At 40.9% G+C, this 27,224-nt stretch overlaps 2 protein-coding genes across 4 annotated transcripts; both read left to right on the top strand.

Annotated features, from left to right (window-relative positions):
* The first annotated feature begins 564 nt into the window (after positions 1-564).
* Cimap3 (ciliary microtubule associated protein 3) lies at positions 565-19,103 on the top strand. 3 transcript variants are annotated; one of them, XM_059266042.1, is made up of 6 exons: positions 565-800; positions 14,117-14,259; positions 14,837-14,935; positions 15,633-15,763; positions 17,590-17,707; positions 18,861-19,103. In XM_059266042.1, exons 1-6 carry the CDS (start codon positions 632-634, stop codon positions 18,927-18,929), a joined length of 729 nt encoding a protein of 242 aa, XP_059122025.1. In that variant the 5' UTR covers positions 565-631; the 3' UTR covers positions 18,930-19,103. The 3 variants fall into 3 exon arrangements, with proteins under 3 accessions (XP_059122025.1, XP_059122027.1, XP_059122026.1); XM_059266044.1 differs by lacking the exon at positions 565-800 and adding an exon at positions 13,802-13,942; XM_059266043.1 differs by lacking the exon at positions 565-800 and adding an exon at positions 13,832-14,021.
* On the top strand, positions 2,596-5,790 carry LOC131913421 (DNA-(apurinic or apyrimidinic site) endonuclease 2-like). Its single transcript, XM_059266041.1, has one exon. The coding sequence runs from the start codon at positions 3,989-3,991 to the stop codon at positions 5,549-5,551; it is 1,563 nt and encodes a 520-aa protein (XP_059122024.1). The 5' UTR covers positions 2,596-3,988; the 3' UTR covers positions 5,552-5,790.
* Positions 19,104-27,224: the final 8,121 nt, after the last annotated feature.

Below are 27,224 nucleotides of genomic sequence, written 5' to 3'. Positions count from 1 at the left end.
ACAGCTCGGACCCTTCTCTACTGTTTTACTCCATCCCCTGACACCAAACACGGAGATCTCATGAGAGATGATAGCACTGGCAACTGGCAGATAGTCCTCCCCCTGGGGAATAACCAGTCACCGCAAACTCCAAGCGCTTTCTACTACACGCCAGATGTCCCCCTCAGTGTGAAAGGCAGAGTGGTTGTGTTGAACAATAAATAAAAGAAGGAAATGAACAAGGTGAAAGCTTGTTTAAAAGTACCCAATGAATGACAATACTTTGTTTTGTCCAGTCCCAAACAATGATTCTTGTGGGACAATCTTAGCCAAAGCCAAAGGCAGCCAACAATTTTCTCACCTGGGAAGTTTCTCAGGCACAGTTAGGGCGAGGACAAGCTCCTCTTGGTAGAAATGAACAAGGCACATTAACTTATACCAGAGCTGAAGGGAGTGAGCCCAGGATCCTGTTGTTGGTCATTGGTAGAGTTACTACTCAAATCAGGCTTTCCAGCAGCCTTCATACGACAATGCTGATTTGCAGAAAGCAGTGTCACAAAGGGGAACTTCTAGAGCAGAGCTGTTGCTTAGCAGCCAGTCTTGAGAGCACCCTTCATTTTCTTGCTTAAAAACATCAAGAGAGTAGTGTCTCATGCAAACAAATGAGCCCAGGCTTCCTGAAAGTTCCCATGCACTACAGTTATGGCCCAAAACTCTCGAGACATCTGGAAACCCTAAGACAGAAGACCTGCCTGACAAGACCAAAGACAATGAATTCACACAACACAGCAACCATCCAGTCTTTTGGAACTTCCATCAAGGTAATGATGCTCTCAGACTCTAATATATATATTATATAATTATATATTATAGTCTTATATATTATATTTATATATATAATAAATCCCTTTGTGGTAGAAGATAAACTTTGAAAAAGTTTATCCTGAAAAACAGGATAGAGATCACATGAGGATGGCAGGAGGAACCTGGTCCTAGGTGGGAAGGAGAAGCCTCTGCCCGCTATGCCAAAAGCCAGCTGGTGCCCTGAACACAGAGTGGTAGACTAGAAATGAGTTCCCAGCTCTTCATTAACAAGTTTATACTCACTCTGCATGATCTGCCCCTGTGGAGACTCCTACAATCTCCTGGCAGCCCCTGGAGGAAAGACATGATTCCTGCCATACTCCATAGGGCCTCATAGTTTCAGTAGCTCCCACAAGATCATGAAGCTAGGAAACACAAGTCAGTACTTAGTGCACACCAGTCAGAGAGACTTCAGAGCCTAAGTAGTTCACTTGTTACTACTGAATGGCAAAGTCTGACACTGAAGAAAGTCTAAAAGGGAGGACTTAGGAAGTCTGTTTCTTCTCCTCTGTCTACTTTCTCTGGACACCTGAAGCAGTATTTTTACTCCCCAGATCAGAGGTCCCCAACCTTGTTCAGATCTAAGGCCTACTTTGGGTGACAAATTATTTCATGATGTTCACTTCCTTGTTCTGTTGTTAATCAGTAACACATTACACAATTTCATAAGCTCACATATAATGCCCTAATTTTAGTTTTAAAAAGAAAACTGAATTCTGGTAATAGGTCATGTATACCAGCAAAGAGATGCTCAGCCATAACTACTTTAGAAGACAGTGAGGTTGAATTCTTGCACCATGTATTTTACAATAAATAAAATTAGGATTAAGAAGATCATGCCAGGCAGTGGTGGTGCACGCCTTTAATCCCAGCACTCAGGAGGCAGAGCCAGGTGGATCTCTGTGAGTTCAAGGCCAGCCTGGGCTACCAAATGAGTTCCCGGAAAGGCGCAAAGCTACACAGGGAAACCCTGTCTCGGAAAAAAAAAAAAAAAAAAAAGAAAAAAAAGATCAAATTTTATCTCATATGAGCATTAGAGAGGATTTACAATTGGACACCAAACAAAACAAAAGAAAAAAAACAGTGTTAATAAAATTAACACCAGGTATGTTGGTGCACACCTTTAATTCTAGCACTCGGGAGGCACAGACAGACAGATCTCTGAATTTGAGGCCCGCCTGATACACATAACAAGCTCCTGGACAGCCAGGGATACATAAAGAGACCTTGTCTCAAAAAAAGAAAGGAACGAATGAATGAACAAACAAAGGAATGAAGGGAGGAAGATAATACTATCTTACTAGCTTCTGGTAACAGGAAAAGGCAAATAACTACCTGAACTTGGGTTACTTGTAGATAAAATCCCTTTATGTCTAAAAAGAGGGATGGGATAGGTCATGAGTGAATTTCAGGAAGTAAACAATGTTGTTTCATTTACTAGTTTTTCCATGCGTTCTTTGAAACAAAGTCTCATTGTGTAGCTCAGAACCATCACAAACTCAGTATTCTCTGGCTTCCACTTCCAGACTGCTTGGGTCACAGGTGGTACCAGAACATTTGGCTCAGAGATACTGACATAAATTATTTTATTGGTGTATAATACATACTGAAAGGGGTCTAAATCAAACATGAAGTGATTGGTGAGCTCACTGGTGTAATCAGTACACCAAGATAGAAATTCACTGTCACTCCACAACCTCCTCCATAGGGCCTCTCAGCCTGCTCTGCCAGTCTAGCTGTCCTGACTCCTAACTCATAGATTAGGTTTACTTATTTTGAAATTTCATACAAACTGACTTATGTATCTTGTGAATGTTCATCTGAGTTCCTTCATTCAACACAGTGAGACTCTATTATTGCCTTGCAAGATTTTCATTTTGTTTTGTGTTACGTACAAATGAGATGGATGCACATGGGCATGTGGGGGTGATATGCATTTGAGGCCACAAGAACACATCAGGAGTCCTCCTCTATCAGTCCCCACCTTATTCCCTTGAGAGAAGTTCTCTCAGTGACCCCAGATCTCAACATTTTTAGCTAGGCCAGAGACCAACAAGCCCCAGTGATCCTCTTTTGTCCAGTGCTGGATTATAGGTATGAGCACCACGCCTGGCTTTTTATAGAAGTGATTGGGATCCAAATCCAGGCCCTCATTCTTGAACAGCAAGCATTCCTACCCACTGAGCCATCTCTCCAGCCTCTTTTGTTTAATTTCTTTTATTGTTGAGATGATGATATAATTACATCATTTTCTCCTTCCCTTTCCTCCCTTCAAACATTCCTGTATACTCCTCCTCGCTCTTTCAAATTTATGGCCTCTTTTTTCATTAACTGTTGTTACATTTATATATCAATAGATATAGATACATATATATTCCTAATTATAACCTGCTCAGTCTGTATAATGTTATTTGCATATATGTTCTCAGGCCTGAAATTTTGGTATTGAATAACAAGCGTGTGTGCTCTTCTTCCGAGGAAACTTTTCTCCCACTCTCAACATTCCTTAGTTGTCTGTCGTTTTTCTTGTGTAAGGTGAGGCCTCCTGGGCTTTGCCTGTCCACTTCAGCATGTTATTGTGTGTTGTCCTTATTCAGCTCATGTTTCAGCAACTGTGTTTAGACTTTATGGATGCAGTTTCTGGCACGACTAGGAGAAACAATCTTACAGAAAGTTCCCTGATCCTCTGGCTCTTACAATCTTTCTGCCCTCCTCTTCCACAGTGTTCCCTGAGCCTTAGGGGCAGGAGTGTTTTGTAGATGTAGCCATTGAGACTGGACTCTACAACTCCATATATTGATTGGCTATTGTTTTCCTGTAATGGCTTCAGTCTGCTACAAAGAGAAGTTGTCCTTGAGGATGAGAGACTCCCAGGCTTTTTTTCATTATTTTTGTCTGTGTATGTGTGTGTTCATATGTGAGTAGGTGAGTATTTGCAGAATGATGAAATATATAATCATTTGGCTGCCATCAGAGTGGACATTGGTAAGACAATTGGGGATAGATAGCAAAGCCCATGAGTTCCCTGAGGAGCAGGATGTTGGTGCAATATAAGAATGTTTTCTGAGGAGGAGCTAGCTCACTTCCGGGCGGCGTTGAATTTCCGCGCCTAAGCTTGCTTCCTGAAACCGGGCAGTTTACCAAAATGTTGCTCGTGGTAAGCTGGAACATCAATGGGATCCGGAGTCCCCTGCAGGGGCTCACATGCCAGGAACCCAGCAGCTGTCCCACGGCCTTGCGACGCATTTTGGACAAGTTGAATGCCGATATTGTCTGTCTCCAGGAGACCAAAGTGACCAGAGATGCACTGACAGAGCGCCTGGCTGTTGTTGAGGGCTATAACTCCTATTTCAGCTTCAGCCGCAGCCGTAGTGGCTATTCTGGTGTGGCTACCTTTTGTAAGGATAGTGCTACCCCAGTAGCCGCTGAAGAAGGCCTGAGTGGTGTCTTTGCCACCCTAAATGGGGATGTTGGTTGCTATGGAAACATGGATGAGTTCACCCAAGAAGAACTCCGGGTTCTGGATAGTGAGGGCCGGGCCCTCCTTACACAGCATAAGATCCGCACATTGGAAGGGAAGGAGAAGACCTTGACCCTGATCAACGTGTACTGTCCACATGTGGATCCTGGGAAGCCTGAGCGATTGACTTTCAAGATGCGTTTCTATCGCCTGCTGCAGATCCGAGCAGAAGCACTCTTGGCAGCTGGCAGTCATGTGATAATCCTGGGAGACCTAAATACAGCCCATCGACCCATTGACCACTGTGATGCAGGCAGTCTGGAGTGCTTTGAAGAGGACCCAGGGCGTAAGTGGATGGATGGCTTGCTCAGTAACCCAGGGATGGAGGCTGGATCCCACACAGGGCTCTTCATGGATAGCTACCGCTACTTCCATCCAAAACAGGAGAGGGCCTTCACCTGCTGGTCAGTGGTCAGTGGTGCACGCCCTCTCAACTACGGCACTCGAATTGACTATGTACTGGGGGATAGTACCTTGGTCATGGACAACTTCCGGTCCTCCTTCCTACTCCCCGAAGTGATGGGCTCTGACCATTGCCCTGTGGGCGCTGTCTTGAATGTGTCCTGTGTGCCAGCAAAACGGTGCCCAGCTCTGTGTACCCGCTTCCTCCCTGAGTTTGCAGGTACCCAGCTCAAGATTCTTCGCTTCCTAGTTCCTCTCGAACAAGAACCTGTACGAGTTCAGCCAGTACCGCAGCCCAGCCATCAAATCCAGGTACAGAAACACCCAAGTAAAGCTCGCATGCATTCAAGCAGGCCTCGGAAAAGTCAAGGTGGCGCCAAAAGAAACCAGAAAAACCTGATGAGTTACTTCCGGCCTTCCTCTAACCTTCCCCAACCCCCTCCTGTTGTGGAACTACCTAGCGTGCCTCTGGTGGGCACTCTTACCGTCCCAGAGACTCCAGAAGAGGTCACAGTGGCCACAGTGGTGGAAGAGAAGGCCAAGGTTTCAGAGGCCAAAGATGAGAAAGAAATACGGACCTCCTTCTGGAAGTCTATGCTGAGTGGGCCCTCACCCATGCCCCTCTGTGGAGGCCATAAGGAGCCATGTGTGATGCGTACTGTGAAAAAGGCAGGACCCAACTTGGGCCGCCATTTCTACATGTGTGCTAGGCCCCGAGGTCCTCCCAGCGACCCCTCCTCCCGCTGTAACTTCTTCCTCTGGAGCAGGCCCAGCCGAAAGAAGTGAGGCCTAGGGACGTCTGGCATGGTTACCTCATGCACGGGGTCTGATGCCAGCTCCATGCCTCTGAATTTGCCTTCTCCCCTGAGGCTTCCTTTCTTTCTCTGCTTTCTCTTCTCTCATTTCCCTCCCTTTCTTCCCTTCTTCTTATATCTCTGTTCCTTCCTCTTTATACACATAGGAACTAGGAACTAGTTTAAATCCCTTCTGCCCTTCTAGACACTGTATTTGTTCATAAATAAAGTCCGGCCTTTGTCTCAAAAAAAAATAAAATAAAATAAAATAAAAAAAGAATGTTTTCTGAGACTTTTTTTTCATATATATATATATATATATATAGGCTATAGTCTCTGATTCTTTCATTAAAATACCTTGTGTGTCATCCTTCAGGTGATAACCACCTTGTCTTGTTGAGACAGAGACTCTCAGTTAGCCTGGGACTCCCATGCTGGCCAGCCATCGGGCCCCAAGAATAATCCCGTCTCCACCTCCCCAGTGCCAGAGTTACAGAAACGCACCACTATGCTTTTTATGTGGGTCCTGGGCCCTGAACTCAGGACCTCGTGTTTGTGCAGCAAGCACTTTACCACGTGAGCCCCCTTCCCAGCCCTGGGATCCTCTTATCTGTTTACATTGCATCTCCACTGCTGTCCTTTATATTACTATTCCACAATTTAGTTTTTCAATTTCATTAGTAATGGATATTTTTGTTTCTAGTTTAGTACTATTACGACCAATGTTGCTCTTAACTTTTTGGCACGTGTCTTTCAGTACACAATTGTGTGCATTACTGCCAAGTAAATGCCGAGGAGGAAAAATTAAGGGTCCACAGAGCCGTCTATGGTCAGTCTTATAAAGGTCACCACAGTTATCCAGGGTGAACGCAATGACTGGTTTACATTTCCGCTGTGTTGATTACTTTTCTCTTAGTGTGATAAAACTGCATGGCCAAGGCAGTTCATAGAAGAAAGAGCTTATGGTTCCAGAAGACTACAGTCTATGATAGCGGAGTGGAAAGAGCAGGCTGCTGGAGCACGGCTAAGAGTTCACATCTCAAACTGCCAACACGAGGCAAACAGCCTGAGTCTTTGAATCCTCAAAGCCCTCTCCAAGTGACATACTTTATCTCGCAGGGCCACATCTTCTAATTCTCCCCAAATAGCTACCAACTGGGCAGCAAGTATTCAAATGCCCAAGACTTATGGGGGCATCTCATTCAAACCACCAACCACATCCACCGGAAGTTCAGGCTAGAGTTTTTACTGTTTCATGTTCTTATCATCCTCAGGCTCTTGGTCACTCAGTGTCCATCTCATTCCAGCTTCCAACTGCCTTTATAAGTTCTCAGACAAGCACTTTTATATACTTGCCAATTATTTCGGTGTTCTTTTGTGAAGTTAACACTCAAGTCTTGTTCATCTTTTAAATGAAATGATTTTTCTTACTACTTTGTAACAGTACTTTATACACTCTAGGTCAGAATTGCCCCATAGAAATACAACATATGCCATGTGTATAATTTAAGTTTCCAAGTAACCAAATTAAAAGAATAAAACACAAGAAGTTCATTTTAATCATGGTTTGATTTAACACCAAATACTGTCATTTCAATGTGTAATCAATGCAAAACCTAGTTTACACCTTGTTCAGTGTGTTTTTAAAATACAGTGTGTGTTCCACTTGTAGTTATGTTTGGGACCTAAAACATCCCCTGGAAGCTCATGTGAAGACTTGATCTCAATGGGCAGTGTTCACTTTGAGAGTTGACTGGATCATGAGGGCTCTGGGCTCACTGATGTGTTTAAACACCATGACTTCATAGCTTGATGAACTATAGGCAAGTTCTGGAAACTTTAGAAGTAGGGTCTAGTTGGAGGAAGTAGGTCATTGAGGACCTGTCCTTGAAGGCTACAACTTGTCCCTGTTCCCTGCACCCCAGACCCTACTTCCTTGCTGCCACTGAGTGAACAGCTCTGCTTTCCCTTTGCTGCCTGCCGTGGCATCCTGCCTCAGCACAGGCCCAAAACAGCAAAGCTGAGTAACACAGCTAAAACCTTGAAGCCGTGAGCCAAAACAAACATGTTTTCCTTTTAAATTCCTTTGTGTAGGTATTTTGTCACAACGAACGAGTGTAGACTAGCACAGCTTCTCTAACTTGGAGTAGCCATGTTTCAAGCACTCAATGGCCACACATTTTAGTGGTTCTGTGTTGAATGCTACAGGCCTCAATGCTTTGCTGCTGTTAGCGTCTCTGACACCTTGGCTCACTTTCTCACTTTCTAAATGGTTTCTCTTGGTTCAAATTACTATTTTGAAACCATGTCAAACCTAAAGAAGAGTTGCACAAAGAACAACCTTTTCATCCCAGTTCTTCAGTTGTATGACATTGTCTTGTGCTCTTTCTCTCTCTGTCTCTCTCTCTCTGTTCTCTCTCTCTCTCTCTCTCTCTCTCTCTCTCTCTCTCTCTCTCTCTCTCTGTGTGTGTGTGTGTGTGTGTGTGTGTGTCTGTGTGTCTGTGTGTCTGTGTCGTCTGTGTCTGTGTGCCTGTGTGTGTCTGCGTGTCTGTGTGTGTGTCTTCTTTAGAATACACTTTTTCTGACATGGTGCCCAGTCCTCCATAAAGCCTCCAGTGAAACTCCCAGCAGACAGCTCTCTCGCACTGTGTCTGTATGGCACTGCCACTCTGTAAACCAGCAGCAATGGAGTACTACCCTTGAATTCACACACACACACACACACACACACACACACACACACACACACACACTGTTGAGTTCCTCCAGCTGTCACAACCCTATCTCATCTAGGATCCTCTCCAGGAATTTACGCTGCGCTCCACTGTCATGTTTCATCAATATCTTTCAATCCACAATAATTTCTCCAGCCTTTCCTTGCCATTCAAATGCTTAATGGTCTTTTAGAAGATATCTGCAGGAAGGTCCTTAACCTGGGTGCATTTCAGGTTGGGGGAGCTGGCTAAGCAAGTCCAAAACACAGGCAGGCCAAGTCACTCTACAGGCTGATGCTATGCAGAGGCAGTTGGAATTTTCCTTCTCTTACTGTACCCTATCTCTTAGTGGAACCTTTAAAAGCCCATCCAGATTAAGGAGTAAACTTTACTTGAAGTTAACTGATGAGGGACTTTAATCATATCTCCAAAATCCCTTCAAGTAAACCTTAAAAATTTTAATGAAATAATTAGAAACTATAGCCTAGCTAGGTTGATATATTAAAAAAAAAAAGTTGTCACAGAAAACATTCTTATATTGCACCAACATCCTGCTCCTCAGGGAACTCATGGGCTTTGGTATCTATCCCCAATTGTCTTACCAATGTCCACTCTGATGGCAGCCAAATGATTATATATTTCATCATTCTGCAAGTATTTTCTTTCTTGTTATTTCTGTAATATATATTATACATATAATATATATATATATTATATATACATATATATCATCAGTATGAACTCATATTCATTTGTTCTTCAGTAGCTTGTAAATATGGAAAGGTGGTCATCCTTGTTTGCAATCTCCAGTTGAAATTTTTCATATTTTCATCATGAAGTGTATTTTGTATATGTTGGTCATTAATAATATCAGATTAAGGAAGCTTCTCCTAATTTACAAAGAGATTTTATGTTTAAAATTATGAGTAGGTATTGTGCTAATATTTTATCTACTGAGATAATCACATTTTAGTTTGCTAATATAAGAAACTATATTGGTTTTGCTTTTAAATTTTACAGCAAACCATGCATTCCTGGGACAAACTACAACTTGGTCATGAAATGACAGATTACATTTGATTTGCTCAACTTTGTTTCATTTTTTTCTTTTCATTTATGTTCATAAAGATTTTCTTGTAATGGCAAATATTATCATCAAGATTTTGCAAGTTTTATAGACTAAACTTAGTAATGGTGCCTCTTTGATATATTTTTTCCTTTTCTTTATCTTTATTTTTTTAGGATCAAACTAGATTTCATTTCAGTTACAAAAATTTACAGAGTATACAGAGAGTTCTCACAAATTCCTCACCCAGTTTCCTCCATTATCAGTACCTTATTGGGTATATTATCAAGATTAAAAAAGCGACATTGCTACATTATTATGATAATTATAAAGGCTAGATCTTGTTCCCACTAGATTTGTTCCAGAATCCATTGCATCACATTGCTTTTTTAAAACTTTATACAAATTTTAATTAAAAAAATTCTTTTGATACAATACATTTTAAGCTTACTCTTTCCCCTCCCCTAACATCTCCCAGATCCTCCCGTTTCCCTACTCCCACAATTCCATGCTCCCATGTTCACTCCACATCTCTCTCTCTCTCTATCTATCTATCTATCTCAAAATATTTCTTTAAATAGTTAGTAAGTTCACTGGCAAAGCCACTTTTTACAATTTTCTATGTTGTGAAAGCCATATACTGTGAATTCTACTTATAATACTTTTGACATTACACTTTTCTAAAAAATTTCCTAAAAACTACTACAATAACTTTTCTAAAAACTGCTGATTTCATCTAACTCTTTAAACTTAATTGAGGGTTGGGATTTAGCTCAGTGGTAGAGCGCTTACCTAGCAAGCGCAAGACCCTGGGTTCAATCCTCAGCTCCAAAAATAAAAAATAAATAATAAATAAAATAAATTTAATTGAATATAGTCTTATGGTTTCCACTTGCTGTCAGTGTTTGCAAAGTCTCTAATAGTGCTGCCCTTTTTTAATCTCAGTTGTTTGTTCCTTCCCTCATGTTTTACCCTAAACACTATTATCAGTGATTTATTAATTTTCTTTGTGTTCTTAAAGAGCTGGTTTTCTAATTTTTTTTAGGTAAAGGTCACAGTATATTTCTGAGGCTGGCCCCAAACTCCTAGACTCTGATGATCCTCCTGCCTCACCCTCCTAAGCAGCCAAAACTATAGGCACGTACTATCCATTCAGGCTCAACATCTGTTTAGATTTTTCTCACTACATATTCGGTTTTTCTTGTTGACAAATAGGTGTACATAGTTTTTCTTGCTGCCTTTGTTTTCCTTCCTTCAGATTTAATTTAATACAAGTTCTCTAATTTCTTGAGATGAGTTCTTACATTCATATTTTATAGCCTTCTCATTTTCTAACACACGCATTTAATGCTACAATTTTTTTTGACTGCTCATTATTTTGGCTACCTTATGTGTATCATATTTTCTTTATCATTCAGTTAAAATAATTTTCTGTCTGTTAATGACTTTTTGTGGATCTATTTCATTTTCCCTGTAGTTAAGGAACAGACTCTCTATGAACTCAAATTTCACTAGTGTGACATTTGTTAGATCTCTGAAACAAGCACAAGTCTGAATAAATGTGTCCAAGGACTTAAAAGCACATCTACATCCATTCTTCAGTCATTAGATCAGTGTAATGTTCCTCATGTGGCGATTCCATCATTTGATAGATGTAGTTTTTTAATATTTTTGTTATGTGTATATATGTGGGTAGGTGTGGTGTGTGGATGGTATGTACACATGTTGGGGGCACCATGTGCAGAACATACACAGGAGGCCAGAGAACACTGTACTCCTCACTGTCTCACTTTCCACATTCACTTTGTACCAGGTCTCTCACTAAATTTGAAGCAAGGCTAGTAACCAGCAAGTCCCAGTGAGCCTCCTGCCTCCACTCCCCACACCACTGGGGTTACAATCATGTGTGCAGTCACTCAGCTTCTTTGAAATGTGAGTGCTGAGTCCTGACCTCAGGTTCCCATGCTTCCACAGCAAGCACTGTCACTCACAGAGCCATCTGCCCAGCTCCAAGGTGACAGTAGTGTTAACCAAATCTTACCATCCTGATTTTAGTCTGTTTATATTGTCCATTACTAAGAGTGGTACTTTAAAGTCTTCCATTCTGGACATAGAGTGATTTCCTTTGTATTTTATTCCATCAAGCTTTTGCATAATATATTCTGAGGCTGTGTTGTGAGGTAGATGCAAACACATTCAGAAATGACCCAGGTTCTAGGAACATTGGCTTTTGTGTTGACTAAAAATAACCTCTATCTTTGCAAAGCCTCTGGCTTTCTTTCATCTGATACTACCACCCACCCATGCACTTTTTGTTGATCTTCCTATGGAATTTGAATGCCATCCTTCGAGTCTTGCTACTTCGGGCACTAGAAGACAGTGTTCCATTGTCTTCTGCCCTGTACTGTAACTATCAACAAGTTAGCTATCAGGAAGGAAACTAGCCTACCAATGCTGGATATTGATGGGCTGCCTATACTAGGCTGCCTTATACTAGTGCTGGGTATTAATGAGCTGCCTACTTTCAACATACTTTGCAAGATATGTTTCATATCACTAATGATGCAAATGGAATTCTCAAAAATATGAGAAGTTGAAAATATTAATATTTCCTAAAACACAGGTTGAAGGTTTAAAAGGTATCTTTTTTTTTTTTTTTTTTTTTGAGACAGGGTTTTTCTGTGTAGCTTTGTGCCTTCCCTGGATCTCGCTCTGTAGACCAGACTGGCCTCAAACTCACAAAGATCTGCCTGATTCTGCCTCCCGAGTGTTGGGATTAAAGGCGTGCGCTCCGCCGCCACCGCCGCCGCCGCCGCCGCCGCCGCCGCCGCCGCCGCCACCACCACCACCACCACCACCACCACCTAGCTAAAAGGTATCCTATAAACAGTGTGTTCAAGGACTTGATGAGTCAGTGCTAAAAGTCCCAGAGTCAATAAAGTAATATTAACAATGAAGTAATGAAGCTTTGATGAAAGACTACTGGAAAAACATGATTTTTATACAAAAAGAATTCAGTCCATTTTTGTTCTCTTAGAATTCATCTAGGATGTTACCTTGTATTAAGTCATGAAAAGCATAAAACTTCCCTATGTGTTGACTATGTTCTTGAAATCTTGCACAGACTTGCCTACAATGTGCTGTGTTATCAGATTTTCCTCAGGTAAAAGAAAATAACAAATATCTCCCCACACATACATTCACCCCACAGACACCTGCGTGCAAGTGCCACACATGCATATAATTGGATGTGCTCGCACATACACACACACAAAAAAAAAGAAAAAGAAAATAAAGTAAAATAAATGAATTTTTAAAAACTAAATAAATCTGTAAAATTATCTCTGAAAAAAGTGTTAGTCTAAAGCACACGTGCACTGCAGGATCATCTTTAAAGAGACAAAGAGCAGCAGACAGCAGACAGTGTGCCTCCTTACCCCCCACACCTGCACAACTCCTAAAGCTGATCTACAACACAGCGAAAACAAGTCCTTGTTTCTGCCCAGGACCACGTTTAAAGGTGAATGACAAACACTGACATTTTTCCTCATGTTAGGGGACTCAGAGGCTAGCCGGCTCTTATCTTCAGTGATGCAAACCTGTCATACTGTCAACCGCTAGGACGCCGACACCACATGGTTTTGTTTCCATCGCTTCAAAATTCTCAGCAACCTTATCAATTGAATCATGAAGACACTGAGACTTAGAAATTAAAGAATTTTTTTAAATTATTAAGCAATTCTACAGTGCCAGTGCACTCTTACTGTTCCACTGAGAGCCGCTAGTCTTTGAAAGCCCGTTACCCACACCCACCCCTACACTCTCCTACCTCCTCACCCCTGTACACACACACACACACACACACAAACACACACACACACACACACACACACACACACCTTTCTGTCTCTTTGCCTCTGTGTAGCTCTCTCCCTCTGTCTCTCTGTCTGTCTCTGTCTCTCTCTGTGTGTCTCTCTGTCTCTCTGTCTCTCTGTCTCTCTCTCTGTCGTCTCTCTCTCTCTCTCTCTCTCTCTCTCTCTCTCTCTCTCTCTCTCTCTCTCTCTCTCTCTCTCTCTCTCTCTCTAAGAAAAATGTGCCTAAGATGGTCCTGATAGTGTCCTAGCTGTCAGCTCAACCTTGCCCGCATCCTCTGCTCCTGTCATTGTTCAACTACACATCCTCCTCACTTGTCAACACAGTTCCTGAGTTTTTTCTGCTTCCCTGGTGCCAGTAGTCCAGACCTAAGGCGGTCTGAACCCCATGCCCCTACCTTTACAGCACTGCATTCCTCGTGGATGTTTCCGAAGCAGTTTGCCACCCTCTCACCTACTCAGCCCTTCTATTTGAGGTCTAGCAGGCTCCACCCTCAGTTCAGAGGATGAATTAAGACATCCTCAGAGCCTAGATCTGAAGGGACCGATGCGCGCGGGCCAATCCGCTGCTCATGCGCACTCAGGGCATTATGCTCCACCTCTCTGGCTCGCAGCCGCTCCGTTCCCTTGGCAACGTAGTACACAGTGCGAACCCTAGTAGTGCACGATGTGCTTCAGCAAAGTAGATGAGAAGAGTAGCAGAGGACTACAGAACAGACAGCAGAAAAGGGGTAAGAAGACCAGGAGAGATGAACACGGAGAAAGTACAGCTCGCTCACTCACTCCGTGGAGTTACGCAGCGAGGTTTACGTAAGAGTTGGCCGCCGCCGGGTCGTCCTATCCACCAGCTCGGATGCTTCCCTCCACCCTCGTGCTCACTTGGAGTTTCTCCTCTTGATCTTTAGGGAAGGTGGATGATTACTCCTTTGGGACACGTCAGAAGAGGAAACTCTTTCCTCACTACCACCCACCAACCTGGTTGGGGAACACGTTTCTCCCTGTCAGGGGATCGCCCCACACAGGCCCGGGGTGTTACACGGCAGCAGATGTGAGTATTCACCTCCCTTCAGTACCCTATGGAAGGATACCCAACTGTTCTGACAGAAAAATTACTCTATGTGTGCCTTTTTTTATCTGGGTGCCAACATGAGAAGGAGCCCTGGTCCACAACCAGCTGTAGAGCCAATGTGTAAAGGCCCATAGTTCACCCCTTTCCATCCCCACCAAACGCAAGCTGTATCCTTATGCAATCCCTGCTCCATCTTTACTTCCAGCATCCCTTTGAGCTGATGTCAGTTTCTTCCTGCTTAGTTCAGTCCTCGGGCTGCCTCTTCCATAAACACAAATTCAGTTGTTACAGGGCTCTGAAGATGGAAGTCACTGGAATTCACAGAAATTCAATGTATTCCTCTCTCCAGCCAGACTTCTTTGCACAGTCACTCGAGTTGTTTGTTTAACACTATGGTTTTAACTATAACAGAATCAAGACAAGAAAAAACAATAATGTCTTGCAAAGAAGTTCACATAGGAACATTCTAATTTCACTCCTCTTTGAAGGCTGCTTTATGATTGTATTACTGATATTTTTCTTCTCCCCCCCTTCCCTCTCTTCCTTCCACCGGAAGTGGAATGGTTTAGCATACAGCCTGTCTCATGTCCCGACCAGTACAAAAGGATATGCTATTGGAGCCAGGACAGCGGTGAGGTTCAAGCCAGTCAGCAAGGTAATGTTCTGGGATTGTAAAGCGGTCTGTATGGCAACATAAAAAGTTGAGGCATTAACACTGCAAGCAGGAAGTAACCCTGGGAGAGTGAAAACAGTTCACTGAAGAAATAGTCCTCAGACAGAGCTTTAAAATATAGAAGCTAAGTTTATTTACATCACACTATCTTGTCAGTTAAAGGACAAATTCCAACTTTTTCATTGTGCGTGAGTGTGTGTCTGACTGGATTTCAAGTCTAATTGTGAGCAGAAACAAAATCCTTATCTTTCTCCTTTTTCTGATGAGTGCTGAGCCTAGACTATACCAGGCAAATGTGCTTCCACTGAGCTACAGCCCCTGACTAACTAAGATTCTACTTTCCTGCTGGACAGTCTAGGACTGGCAATCTAACTATAAAAATATCCCAGTGGTAAACTGTACCAACTTGCTTTGATTCTTTACCCATAATATATATATATATATATATATATATATATATATTATATTATATTATATTATATTATATTATATTTACATAGCTCAACTACATCCATATTTAGGGTTTTGCCTACATAGGCCTATTTCTACACCTTTGACACACTGAACTGTAGCTGATTTATAAGCAGTATTAAATGATTGTCCTGTTTTATCTTAAATAATTTGTGATAATATAGTTATTTTATCAGCCTCTAACACACCAGTCCTTTTGTGATTACAGGATGTGACACCATATCCAGGAATGTACCAGAAAGTTTGTACTTGGAATGAAAAATCCAAACAAAGCTTTGCACCATTTAATGCCTTGATGCCTCGATTTAGGAGTGAAGCTCAGGGCAATTCTTATCCTGGGTATGTCTCCTGTTTACTGTGCATTTCATAGGAAAGAAGCACATAAAGCAGGGATTACATCAAAACTTTCCCAGCTAAATCTGTAAAGACTTAACCTCTAACTTCTCTGGTCTCCGGTACTGTATCATTGAAGAACCGGTTATTAATTCAATAGATATTTACTAACGTGTCAGAAGGTTTTGTATCTTCCACAGATCATTCAGTATACTCAGCAAGCAGGGATCCTGATCTCTTGGAGAGTAAGTCAGAACCAAAGAAATCAAAATTAAGTACTCAAGGAAATGCCAGCAGCAATAAGGTTTTATTAGTCAAATTGTAACACTTCCAGGAGTGAAGGGAACCAAGTGGCAGTTCTCTCGGGACAATATCTGTAACCTAAGACTACCATGGGTACACTATAAATGTGGGGAGCTGGTGTTGTCCTATGAAGACATGTGACAGAGTTATAAGTTGGAGGCCACTTTGTCTGAGATTATTAAGGAAAACACTCAGCAAATGCCACTTGATCTGAGATCTGAATGAATAGATTAAGCCAGTCCTGCTAAGTGGCTTTAATCTATTGTGTGGAGACAGAGCACCCCAGGCAGAAAGAACAGTGAGTGCAAGTGCTTTAAGTTGAGAAGACATTGGATCAGATAGAAAAGGAAGACATGATCATGGCTGGAGTACAGTGAGGAGAGAGGAAATGTGAACACAGAAGGGCAGGTTAGAGTATCTAGGCCTTGAAAGCCAACGGGGTTTAGTCTAGATGCCTACGAACCCACTCAGTATATGCACCTGCTGTGGAAATAGTTAAAAATCTTTCCATAACTGATGAGAAATCCAAGGACCAGAGAATGAATGTAATTTTTCCAAGCTTATGTTAAGAAAGTTAGTCTTGGTTCTGTATCTACTTTACAAACTATTCCTCACAATAGAATCTATAACAGCTTTACAAACACAGGCAATTCAAAAACAATATTGTTGTCAAGAACCAAAGTAACTGACTCTGCTTTGCTTGTCCCTAGATTTCAGAAAGTTTTTCTCTGCATATATTTCACCAAGTTCAAATTGTGGGCAGTACTAATCCATCACCATGGTGGGTCCCTTATCAGTCACTCTCCTGGGATCCTCTTTCAGCTAAGGACACTAAATTACAGAAATACTGTAGATTAAATATCTAAACCATCTTATTAAATAAAAAACACAGAGCCAAATATAGGGGTGAAAGCCTTAGAGAAAGATCAGGGAAATAGGGAAAGCCACCAGCCAACCTTACCTCACCAACTCAGCAGCTTCCAAATGAAAGTTACTTCTTGTCTACCCACACCTTTATTGCCTTGCTGTTCTGCCATCTGATTTGCTCTCTGTCTAGCTACACCACTTCCTGTTCCTGGCCAGCTCTGTCACTTTATGTCTGTCTATACAGACCTCCAGAACTCTATGGTTGGAAATGGGATTAAAGGCATGTGTCATCACGCTTGGCTCTGTTCCCTAGTGTAGCCTTGAACACACAGAGACCCTGCCTGCTAAGTGATAGAATTAAGAGCATGTGCTACCACTGCCTGACTTCTTTGTTTACTTAAAATAGCTTGCTATTTCCTCTGATCTCCAGGCAAACTTTATTAAAACACAAATAAAATATCCACCACAAAATACTTTTAGAGTCTATCTTTACTCTACTTGGACGTTGAGGCTCTCTTTCACACTGGCAGCCTAATTAGAAATACACTAACAGGGAAATGAAACGCACGTTGCCTGACATTGAAAACTTAGTCTTGTTTTTCCCAAGGAAGGTGGAACTCATGTTCAGTCATCAACCATGATATTTGCATGTTTATTTCTAGCCCTGGTACATACAATCCAGAGAAGAAGTCACCCCCAAAAGTTGTTTGGCCAATGAAATTTGGATCTCCAGACTGGTGTCAGATTCCATGTCTAGAGAAAAGAACTCTAAAAGCTGAGGTAATAAGATTGGTCGTTAACATACCATTCTGTACAGTGCTATCCTATGTTATCATTTGTTCTTAAACAGAAGCCTGTAAGGGAACTTTAACAAGATCATGGTCCCCTGAAGTTATTATATTTTGTGTGTATGTCAATGTTAGAATCTTTTTGGAGAGTCATATGTCTGCATTAGCTTTTTATAGATAATTATGACTGGCCATTTGTTCTTAAACAGAAGCCTGTAAGGGAACTTTAACAAGATCATAGTCCCCTGAAGTTATTATATTTTGTGTGTATGTCAATGTTAGAATCTTTTTGGAGAGACGTATGTCTGCATTAGCTTTTTATAGATAATTATGACTGGCCAAATATCATATTTTATTTGATCCTTAGATAAGATATTAACTACTCTTGATAATTCCTTAGGGTAGACATGGGAAAATATCCTATATAACATAAGAAGATGCTGAGAATAGTAATGATTAGGTGACTGGGCGGCTGCAATCCACATCTATAACTCCTGATGTATTGTTCTTTCTGACATATCCCATGTGTTAGACCACTAGAGAATTTGAAAGCATTTTAAAAAAGAGCAAAAACAGGAAAGCACTACCTGTCTTCAAATAGGAATCCAGCATTGCCTTTCTGTGGGACCTTTAGGCCTTTTTCTATGTATCAATTTTCTTATCTTTAAAATGAATTTAATAATCCAATTTATCTGGCATTGTGGTAAAATTAATAACATATAATATGGAAAGCCATTTAATACAGTACATAGAATACATACTTAGTACGGGTTTGCTATAATAATTCTAGATTTATGGTTTTTTCCTAGTGGAATTTATTATTAAATCCATAAGTATTTGTTAAATGCCTAATATATGAATATATGTATTAAGACCTATGGATAACATATAGTTAAACATACAATCCTTGTCTTCAAGATGCTGACCAACTACTCAAAAATTTCCAAGTAGCCAATAATTCCTAGCATGATGAACACCAGAGTATGTTTCAGTTATCACGAATCATTACACCTCAGTTACTCTTGGGTTGGGCTTTACCCGGGTCACAGGATTAATATGTGAAGTTCTGTTTCACATAGTCAGGAAGATCAGAAGTAAAGGATTCCTGCTGGGATACTGAGCCAGACCATCTTCTTTTATTGCAGCTCTCCACAGACAAGGACTTTAGAAAGCATCGGAACCGTGTGGCCTACTTTAGCCTGTATTACAAATGAGAAGTGGGCAGTGTCTTCACGTGATTTCCTGACCACAGAATCTCCAGACCTGAGGACAGAACTGCTCCTGTGCTTCTGTGTTCCTGGGGCCTCTTGTTGGCCAATTCGGCATCCAGGGAGGGGCAAGGGTCTCACAGTCACCCTATGAAAACATAAAGACTGTTCTAGAATGTTCCTACTCTGTCTCTTTGTTTGTGGTCTAACGGTCCCTGTTGGATGTCCAACCAGGTAGTTTCAATGTTGAGAAATACTTAGGTATCCCTTAACCACTACCTCCAATTCTTAGGCATCAGTCTTGAATGTTCTACCACTAGCCTTGCCACTAGCCCATATATGTCAAGGGCTTAGGTAGGATTTGAATGTACAAGACATAGAAAATAAATTCAGGTTAAAACATTTATGTTTGGGGAGTTCTTTCAAACTTTATCAATTCTCGGGTATAAAAATGGAAATGTCCTGGTTCTGTTCTTTCCTAAACTGGCATAAAACTCAAAGAACCCAAAAAAGTCCCATTACCCATGATATCACCTGTTTAGCCTGCACACCAAGTTCCTACTTAATGTCAGGCAGAGGGACAATCATTGGGAATATTCTAGGAATCAGCACATACCTAAGCTGAAGTCTGAAAGAAGGTGTTTAGGACATTGAGTGTGCCCCTTCCTTAAATGGCCCTGAAGATTTTCAAGTGAGTCTTGGAGTATGAAATAAGAATTCACAGTAGCTAGTCACAGTGGCACTCACCTTTAAACCCAACACTTGGGAAGCAGAGGCACATAGCACCCTAGACTACATTGTGAGTTCCAGGACAGCCAGGGCTGTATAGAGAGACCCTGTCTCAAAAAGCAAAAAGTAAATAAAAAGAAGAATCCACAGCAGCCACCTTTAAAGTACATATCTATATCTATATCTATATCTATATCTATATCTATATCTATATATATATATATATATATATATATATATATATGTTAGGTCTCAGACCTGGGACAAATGGCTAGCTGAGGTGCTTATTTAGCATATCAAAGAGGACCTGGCTACTGGGTCCCTACCTATTACAGGGCCCTCCTGGCTGAGATACCCCACTCTCTACCCTAAACTTCTCCAGCCCAGGGACTGGGCTGTCCTTCCCTATATAATTCAGCCATTTTGGTTACCTGCCCCCTTTTAATCTATCTTTTGTACTCCTGGCCTCTTGGTCTGGCTCTCCACTCTCCCCTCACCCCTCTCCTCACATGGCCCAACTCAGGGTTGTGTTCACTCTGGATGCTCCCAGATGTTCCTGCCTCTGGCTATGCTCTCCCTTTTATCTACAATAAACTTTCTCCTCCAGCATACCTAGGAGCAGCCATGTCCTCTGTGTTTATTTCTTTTCTTCATTCACATGGTGTCAAAACCACAGGATTGGCGTATATAAGCTCCCTTCCACAGAACTCAGCCTCTCCAAACCAAGCTGCTGATTTGACTGTCGTAAGGTATGTATGGAACATTTGTTTCTGCTGGCTCCTGTCATCCATCAAATTTGACCCCAAATCTAGAGTTTGAAACATTTGTATGTGGCAAGGAAGTAGAAGGGGGCCATTTGTGAATAGAAAAGGGACTCCAGGAGGGAGAAGGACAGGTAAGAGGCAGGGCAGTGCAGGCTGTTGGTATGCTAGCTAGAAATTTTAATTTAGAAGACATATTACACAAGCCAACAATGACTCAGTATGAATTACTCAATATTTATTTCTTTATATCTTTATATTAAAGATCATCTAAAGAGCTCTGATTAATAAGCATTGGTAGTATTTTCAAAAACTGCCCTTCTGCATTCTCCTCTAGGGATGTTGTTAAAAGCACTTCCCCCAGTAAAGTTCTAACTTGGCATCACCTCCACCATGAAGAGTCTCTGTGTCTTCTCCTGTCTCTTTTACCTTGGAGTTGTTTTCTTCTAAATTATCTGCTCTTTCCTCCTACCTCTGTAGCTATGACCCTCCAACTCTAACCTATGATTCTCTAACCTAAACAAGGGCACTGGGCAGGAGGAGAAACCTTTAATGTGGTGAGAGTGCTAATGAGAGGTGAGGAACACACCCTCCACAAAGGACAATTAAGGTGAAAGACCACAAGCTGTGAGATATCTCTGTCGTTGTTATCTTCTATGACTCAGGAGTAAAATTTTCTTACTCTAGCTTTGCCAATTACATCCATTTTTTCCAACAGGCTGATAAATTTTTTACCTGCTGACAAATTTCAGACAATTCATAGTAACCTGTATTTAACTGTATATCAGAGAACTTTCCAGAAGCTATGTCTCTTAACTGAAGATCTCTTCTGTAACCTCTTGAGGTCAAAGGCCAGAATATGAGTAGAGATGCTACTGAATCAGTGACAGTGACAGACAGAGCAAGAGGTGAGGACTGAGGTGGATTTGTGCAAACCTGTGTCTCCACTTCTCATGGCAAGAGGAATCTATTTCTCCCACAAGAGAAGCTCAACACTAAAGAAAAAAGGAAATTGGAGTCGATGGGCTATTAAATTTAAAAAGAAGAGAGCAGAAGTTTGGAAGATTATGGAGGAGGTGGGCCTGAGGGGAAGTTAAGTGAGGGGTTAGGGTAAATAAAACCAAAATAGGGTAAGAAATTCTCAAAGAATTAATAAATATACTTATACTTAAAAAGGAATGATGCCAAGCATATATAACTCAATTTAGCGAGGTCAACTGATCAGCTCCATTGTGTGTGAGGAGATGGGACCCAGAAAATGACAACAGGAAACATGTAGCTACATCCATTCTCACTCCTACAAGCTATCTGGGAATGTTTTGCATCTTCTACCTGGACAAATCTTTTTAGTTACATAGTGTTCATGTTAACTCTCCACTATAGAAAATTTTAAGGTTTCTGGGGAATGCCTATAGTTGGTTTCCTGAACACAGCTCTCTGCATTGAAGGAACCCACCTCCAATGGCCAACTGTCAACTACTGGGCTCCATCAAGCAGGAAAGATGCTCAAGAGTGGGACCTGAACAAAATTTGCTGGGGCCCCAAACCATGGTTTGTTTCTGGTTTGCATTCCCCTGTGATGTAGTTGAGTTGATTAGCTGCTATATGTGAAAAAAAAAATTTTATTACAGAGTGAATCTAGATCTGCTTTTACCCTAACCATATGATCACACTTCCCTGCCTCAGTCCCTTCCCATGTAAATTAAGATTAAGGTTTTATATTTGTCCTTATACCAACAGATAAGTGTAATTCTCACCCCTCATCAAGAAAACTTCTCTTTGAAAAAGTCCAGACCATTACAGAAATCCACAATCAAATCCAAACACAGTTGTGGAGCCCAAGGGATACATCTTCAAAACATCCCTATGCCCAGGAGACATTGTGGAAGAGGAGGCAGAAATATTGTAAGAGCCAGAGGATCAGGGAGCTTGCTCTGAGTCTCTCTCTCTCTCTCTCTCTCTCTCTCTCTCTCTCTCTCTCTCTCTCTCTCTCTCTCTCCTCTCTCCTCTCTCCTCTCTCCTCTCTCCTCTCTCCTCCTCTCTCTCTCCTCCTCTCTCTCTCCTCTCCTCTCCTTGTAATCTCAGAGGCTGCATCCATAAAATCTCCTCAACAAGACTGCTTAAACATGAGCTGAACAAGGACAACAATAATAGACATACCAAAGTATGTAGGGGAAAGCCCAGAAGCTCTTTGTTTCAGGGTGTGTGATGATGTTAACTTTAATGGTAATGAGAAACATAATTTGATTTCATTTTTTTGTTGTTGTTGTCTGTTACATTTATTGGTTTGTGAGTGTTTTGTGGGGAAACTTCACTGTTTGTAATGACCAAAGATCCATGCTAGTAGCACTGCATGCATCCAGATATTGATGATGCACAGAGGTACAGAATTAGAGCAAGAAGAGAGCATATTCAAACACTAGCACACCTCAGGCCCCGTTTTGTCACTTGTTTTGCTAATATTTCAAAAGCCAAGTAAAAATTTGAATTCAACCTTCAACTGAAAAAGAAAGCAACAACAGGCAGAGCACATACTTGGGGCTCAAATGAAATTGCACTAGCTGGCGTGACAGTAGACATTTTTCATGTATATGACCTTGGTATCTAAAACTACTCTCACCCAGGGTCTCTGAACAAATTGTAATTCACACCAACATGTTTTAGTATGAAATGTATACAAAGAATAATTGTGTGTTGTAACACAGATCTTAAAAGGTCTTATTAATAAAAACAAACCCAGAGCCAGGTATTAGGGTGAATGCTGAATGATCAGAGAAGCAGAACAAGCCACAGCTAACCTCACCTCACCAACTTCTCAGCCAATCCTGCTTCCTCAGACTGAAAGCCTCTGAGTCCTCATCCGAATGGATCTCAGCTGAACTGCTGCTAAAAGCTAAAAGCTTAAAAAGCCTCTAGTTCCTGGTCTTCATGTCTTATATACCTTTCTGCTTCCTGCCATCACTTCCTGGGATTAAAGGCATGTGTTAGCATGCCTGGCTGTTTCCAGTGTGGCTTTGAACTCACAGAGATCCGGATGGATCTCTGCCTCCAGAATGCTAGGATTAAAGATGTGTGTGCCACCATTTTCTGGCCTCTATGTCTGTCTAGTGGCTGTTCTGTTCTCTGACCCCAGATAAGTTTACTAGGATGCTCAATATATTGGGGGGGGGGGACAATATCACCACATTTCCCCTTTTTTGTCTAAGATAACAAAAGAAGCTTATAGCTATATCCAATAAGTATATACAATATATACAGTCAAGAATTACATTAACAATGTCTAGTCCATTAACATTTGACAGATTCAGACAAAAAACTCCATTATATAAATGGTCATATAGAGTACTAATTAATTCTAAATAAAAAAAAAGGTTTCATTTAGCTGCCTATACATGTTTTTGTGTTCAAGTCTCTATCAGTTTTCTCCAGGGAATCAAACCAGGCCTAATAACAAATTTGAAGCCTCCAGAAAGTTGATGGGGCCCCAGGACAACAATTTCACATGGACAATAATAATACCACTAAGCTGACAAACATCACCCAAACTGCTCAGAACAGTTTCAAGATGGCTAGCTGAGATGATCCAGCCTCACAGACTACTTGAACAAGAACTTGAGATAAGACCTGCACTTTGGCATTATGCAGAGACTGGGCAACAAATGATATAGCTACCCCTCCTGGAACTTGACAATTAGCCCAAAATTTTTCTTTTCAGGATCCCCTAAAGATGTCTTCACCCACAAACAGCAGGAAGCAATTTTAAGAACACAATGCTCAAAACATTTCCAAGATGTGGGGTAGGGCAGGTGGTTTTGGATTTGGGATAGTTATTGTTTAGGAGGGTTGGTTACAAGTTGTTGTTACTAATGGTCAGGAAAAGAGCTAAACAAAGATTAGATTTGAGGTTCTTATTTGGGAAAAAAATGAAAAGAAAAGAAAAAAGAGGATATAGAGAAGAGGTAGATTATTGAATCTACTCTGAAAAAAGGATATATAGAAATGATAGAATAAAGGATAGATTATTGAATCTACTCTGAAAAGAAAAAAGAGGGGATATAGATCTGATATAGATAAAAAGGTAGATTATTGAATCTACTTTTAAAAGACAACTACTAGTTTTAAATACTTTACATTGGATTGGATTTTTATATATTGTATACAAATTATGTATATTGATATTGTTAGAAAATGCCATACATATATTTATAATCTTGTTCAAGATATTGTACTTATACAGTTCATTTAACAGTGTAATGCAATTTGCTAATCCTTGAATGTTATTATTACCAACTATTATGATATAAAGAAATGAAAGTTAGTAGTTAGACATTACAATCAAACTTGTAATCATATTAGTTATGTTTTCAAGGTCAAGCAGAGATATATTTTAGATAGACAGGTCATCTACAAGCCCTTCAGAGATATACAGAATATGGCATTTAAAATGTTTTAATAACTTAGTTTTTTTTTCTTCTTTTATGGCTATGAGACATAGCTCCTGGCAGCACCAATTTACTTCAGAGAAAATATGGGCATTGAAGAAACTGCATATGGAGTTAACTTTCATTGTGGCAAAAGTTAGCCACTGGGCAACAAAGTGCCCTTGAATCGACTGCTGACAGTATGCTATCCAAAATGGACAAACAGGACACGAAACAAAGGACTACCAATACTTGCAAAGACAAGTGTGGTTGCAGCTTTGGCAACAGGTGTCCTCTGAGGCCAGGACAACATGGCACCATCTCTGAAGTTGCTTTGCAATCCAGAAAAGTTACAGTGCCCCTTTCTTCAAAGGCAGCTGAACAGGCAATGGACTGATGACTTCTGGTGTGCAGTGAAACAGTAGCTGAAACAGTTAATTCTTAAAAGAGTAAGTAAGCTGACGGAGTCTAACCTCTCACTGGTAGACTGGCATTTAACAAAGGAGATGAAGCCACCCACAAGCCGAGAAGAATGGGATGCCTAGATGAAACCACCCACAAGCCGAGAAGAATGGGATGCCTAGATGAAACCACCCACAAGCCGAGAAGAATGGGATATGGAGAAGAATGGGACACTGAGATGAAGCCATCCACAAGCTGAGAAGAATAGGCAGCTGAATTCCAAAAACACCAGCAATTTCCAGAATTTAAAATCCTGACAGGACACTGGCAGAATTCAAGTTTATCTGGTACATGGAATACTAGCACGGAATGTGAGGTCAATCTGTGGGCCTTGTGTTCATCCTACTTCACAAATGAGTCTGTCAGATATGCTAAGCCTGTAGGCTGAATATGATGCCCCATGTGCAGAAGAACCTTGGGTGACTGTCCAGGTAGCTGGCTGTTTCTGTCAACTCACAGTTTTTTTGGAAGTCGTTTGTTTGCACTTCCTGTTTTACTAGGTAATATTATTTCCTTCTTGGGTCTCTGAGAGAGTTGAAGATTAGATAGTTGTAGTAACAATTTCCTTGTTAAGAAATTCAGAAAAGAAACTCACTAAGAGGTGTTAAATGTGTAAGTTTGAAAGACATCATAAGATAGTTTTCTGTTGGTAGTACAAGTTAGAATAGAAAGTGAATTGGGTACATTTTGGACTCACCAAAATAGGATATATAATGGAATATTTTCTCTGAATTTGTCAAATGTAAATGGACTGGACATTGTTGATGTATTTATTGCTTGCATAGATTGTATATAGTTATTGTACTTATTGTATACAGTTTTTCTTATATTAATTATAACTTTTTATTTTTTTATTTTTATTAGACAAAAAAGGGGAAATGTGGTGATATTTGTTAATAAATAAAGTTTGACTGGACATCAGAGGAAATAGTAAGCCATTTTAAGTAAACATGAAAGTCAGGCAGTGGTAGCACATGCCCTTAATCTGATCACTTTGGCAGGCAGGGTATCTGTGTGTTCAAGGCCATACTAGGGAACAGAGCCAAGTGTGGTGACGCACGCCTTTAATCCCAGTACCAACCATAGAGACCTGAAGATCTGTACAGACAGGCAGTGACAAGGCAGTGAGGTAGCTGGGCTAAGAGCCAATGAGTGGGCAGAACAGCAAGTCAATAAAGGTAGACAGGAAGTAGTACACTTTGGAAACTGCGGCATGGTGAGGTAAGGTTAACTGACTATTAGGTGACTATTCCTATTTCCCTGATCTTGGAGGCTTTCACCCCTATATCTTGCTCCATGTTTTTTTTTTTTTTAATTTAATAAGACTGCTTAGAAATTTGTCTAGAGTGTGTTCTTTGTGGATTTACACATTCAGGACTATCCAAATTTGAACTCAGATCTTTGGGAAGTGAGGTGCTTATACTAAGCAACTGTGCTACATTTTCTCCTGCTTTGTTTTGGACAATGATATCTTAACAATCCTTGGCTTCATCATCCAGCAAAATGTATAGGGAATAAATGGGAAAGCATGCCAGCCAGTTAGGGATTCAAATGAGTGACTTTTATTCCTCTGCTCTGAAAAGTTGTCTTGGGGGGAGGGGAGACTAAACCCAGAAAATTGACTGGATCAATGAACTTTAGGACTTTAAATTTGAAAAGCAGAATAAACCAGGTACCTATCAGTTTGCTCAGAAACAGCAAACTTAGTCACCCTGTATTAAAAGTAGATTGTTAATACAGGAGATGAAATACATCCACCATCCTTTTCCAGAACTTAAGTAGAGGGCAGTATAAATACTTCATATCCCAAAGTATTGGCAGCGGTTTCAGTGTGACCAAGGTAAATGTGGAATGGAGATGATCTCAACATGGCTAGAACTCCGTAAATCGAACACACTAAAATCATGATTACATTTTGAAAGAAAATC

The sequence above is a fragment of the Peromyscus eremicus genome, chromosome 6 (assembly GCF_949786415.1).
Source record: "Peromyscus eremicus chromosome 6, PerEre_H2_v1, whole genome shotgun sequence".
Lineage (NCBI taxonomy): Eukaryota > Metazoa > Chordata > Mammalia > Rodentia > Cricetidae > Peromyscus > Peromyscus eremicus.
The sequence above is the reverse complement of the archived record's forward strand: the minus strand, read 5'-3'. Positions and strand labels throughout refer to the sequence as shown.

Excerpts from the sequence above, each read along its gene's own strand:
- LOC131913421 (XM_059266041.1), top strand. The coding sequence starts at position 3,989 with ATGTTGCTCGTGGTAAGCTGGAACATCAATGGGATCCGGAGTCCCCTG.
- Cimap3 (XM_059266042.1), top strand. The coding sequence starts at position 632 with ATGCAAACAAATGAGCCCAGGCTTCCTGAAAGTTCCCATGCACTACAG. Across the intron at positions 801-14,116 it reads CTTTTGGAACTTCCATCAAG|GGAAGGTGGATGATTACTCC; the intron begins GTAATGATGCTC and ends CTTGATCTTTAG. Across the intron at positions 15,764-17,589 it reads CAGGGCAATTCTTATCCTGG|CCCTGGTACATACAATCCAG; the intron begins GTATGTCTCCTG and ends GTTTATTTCTAG.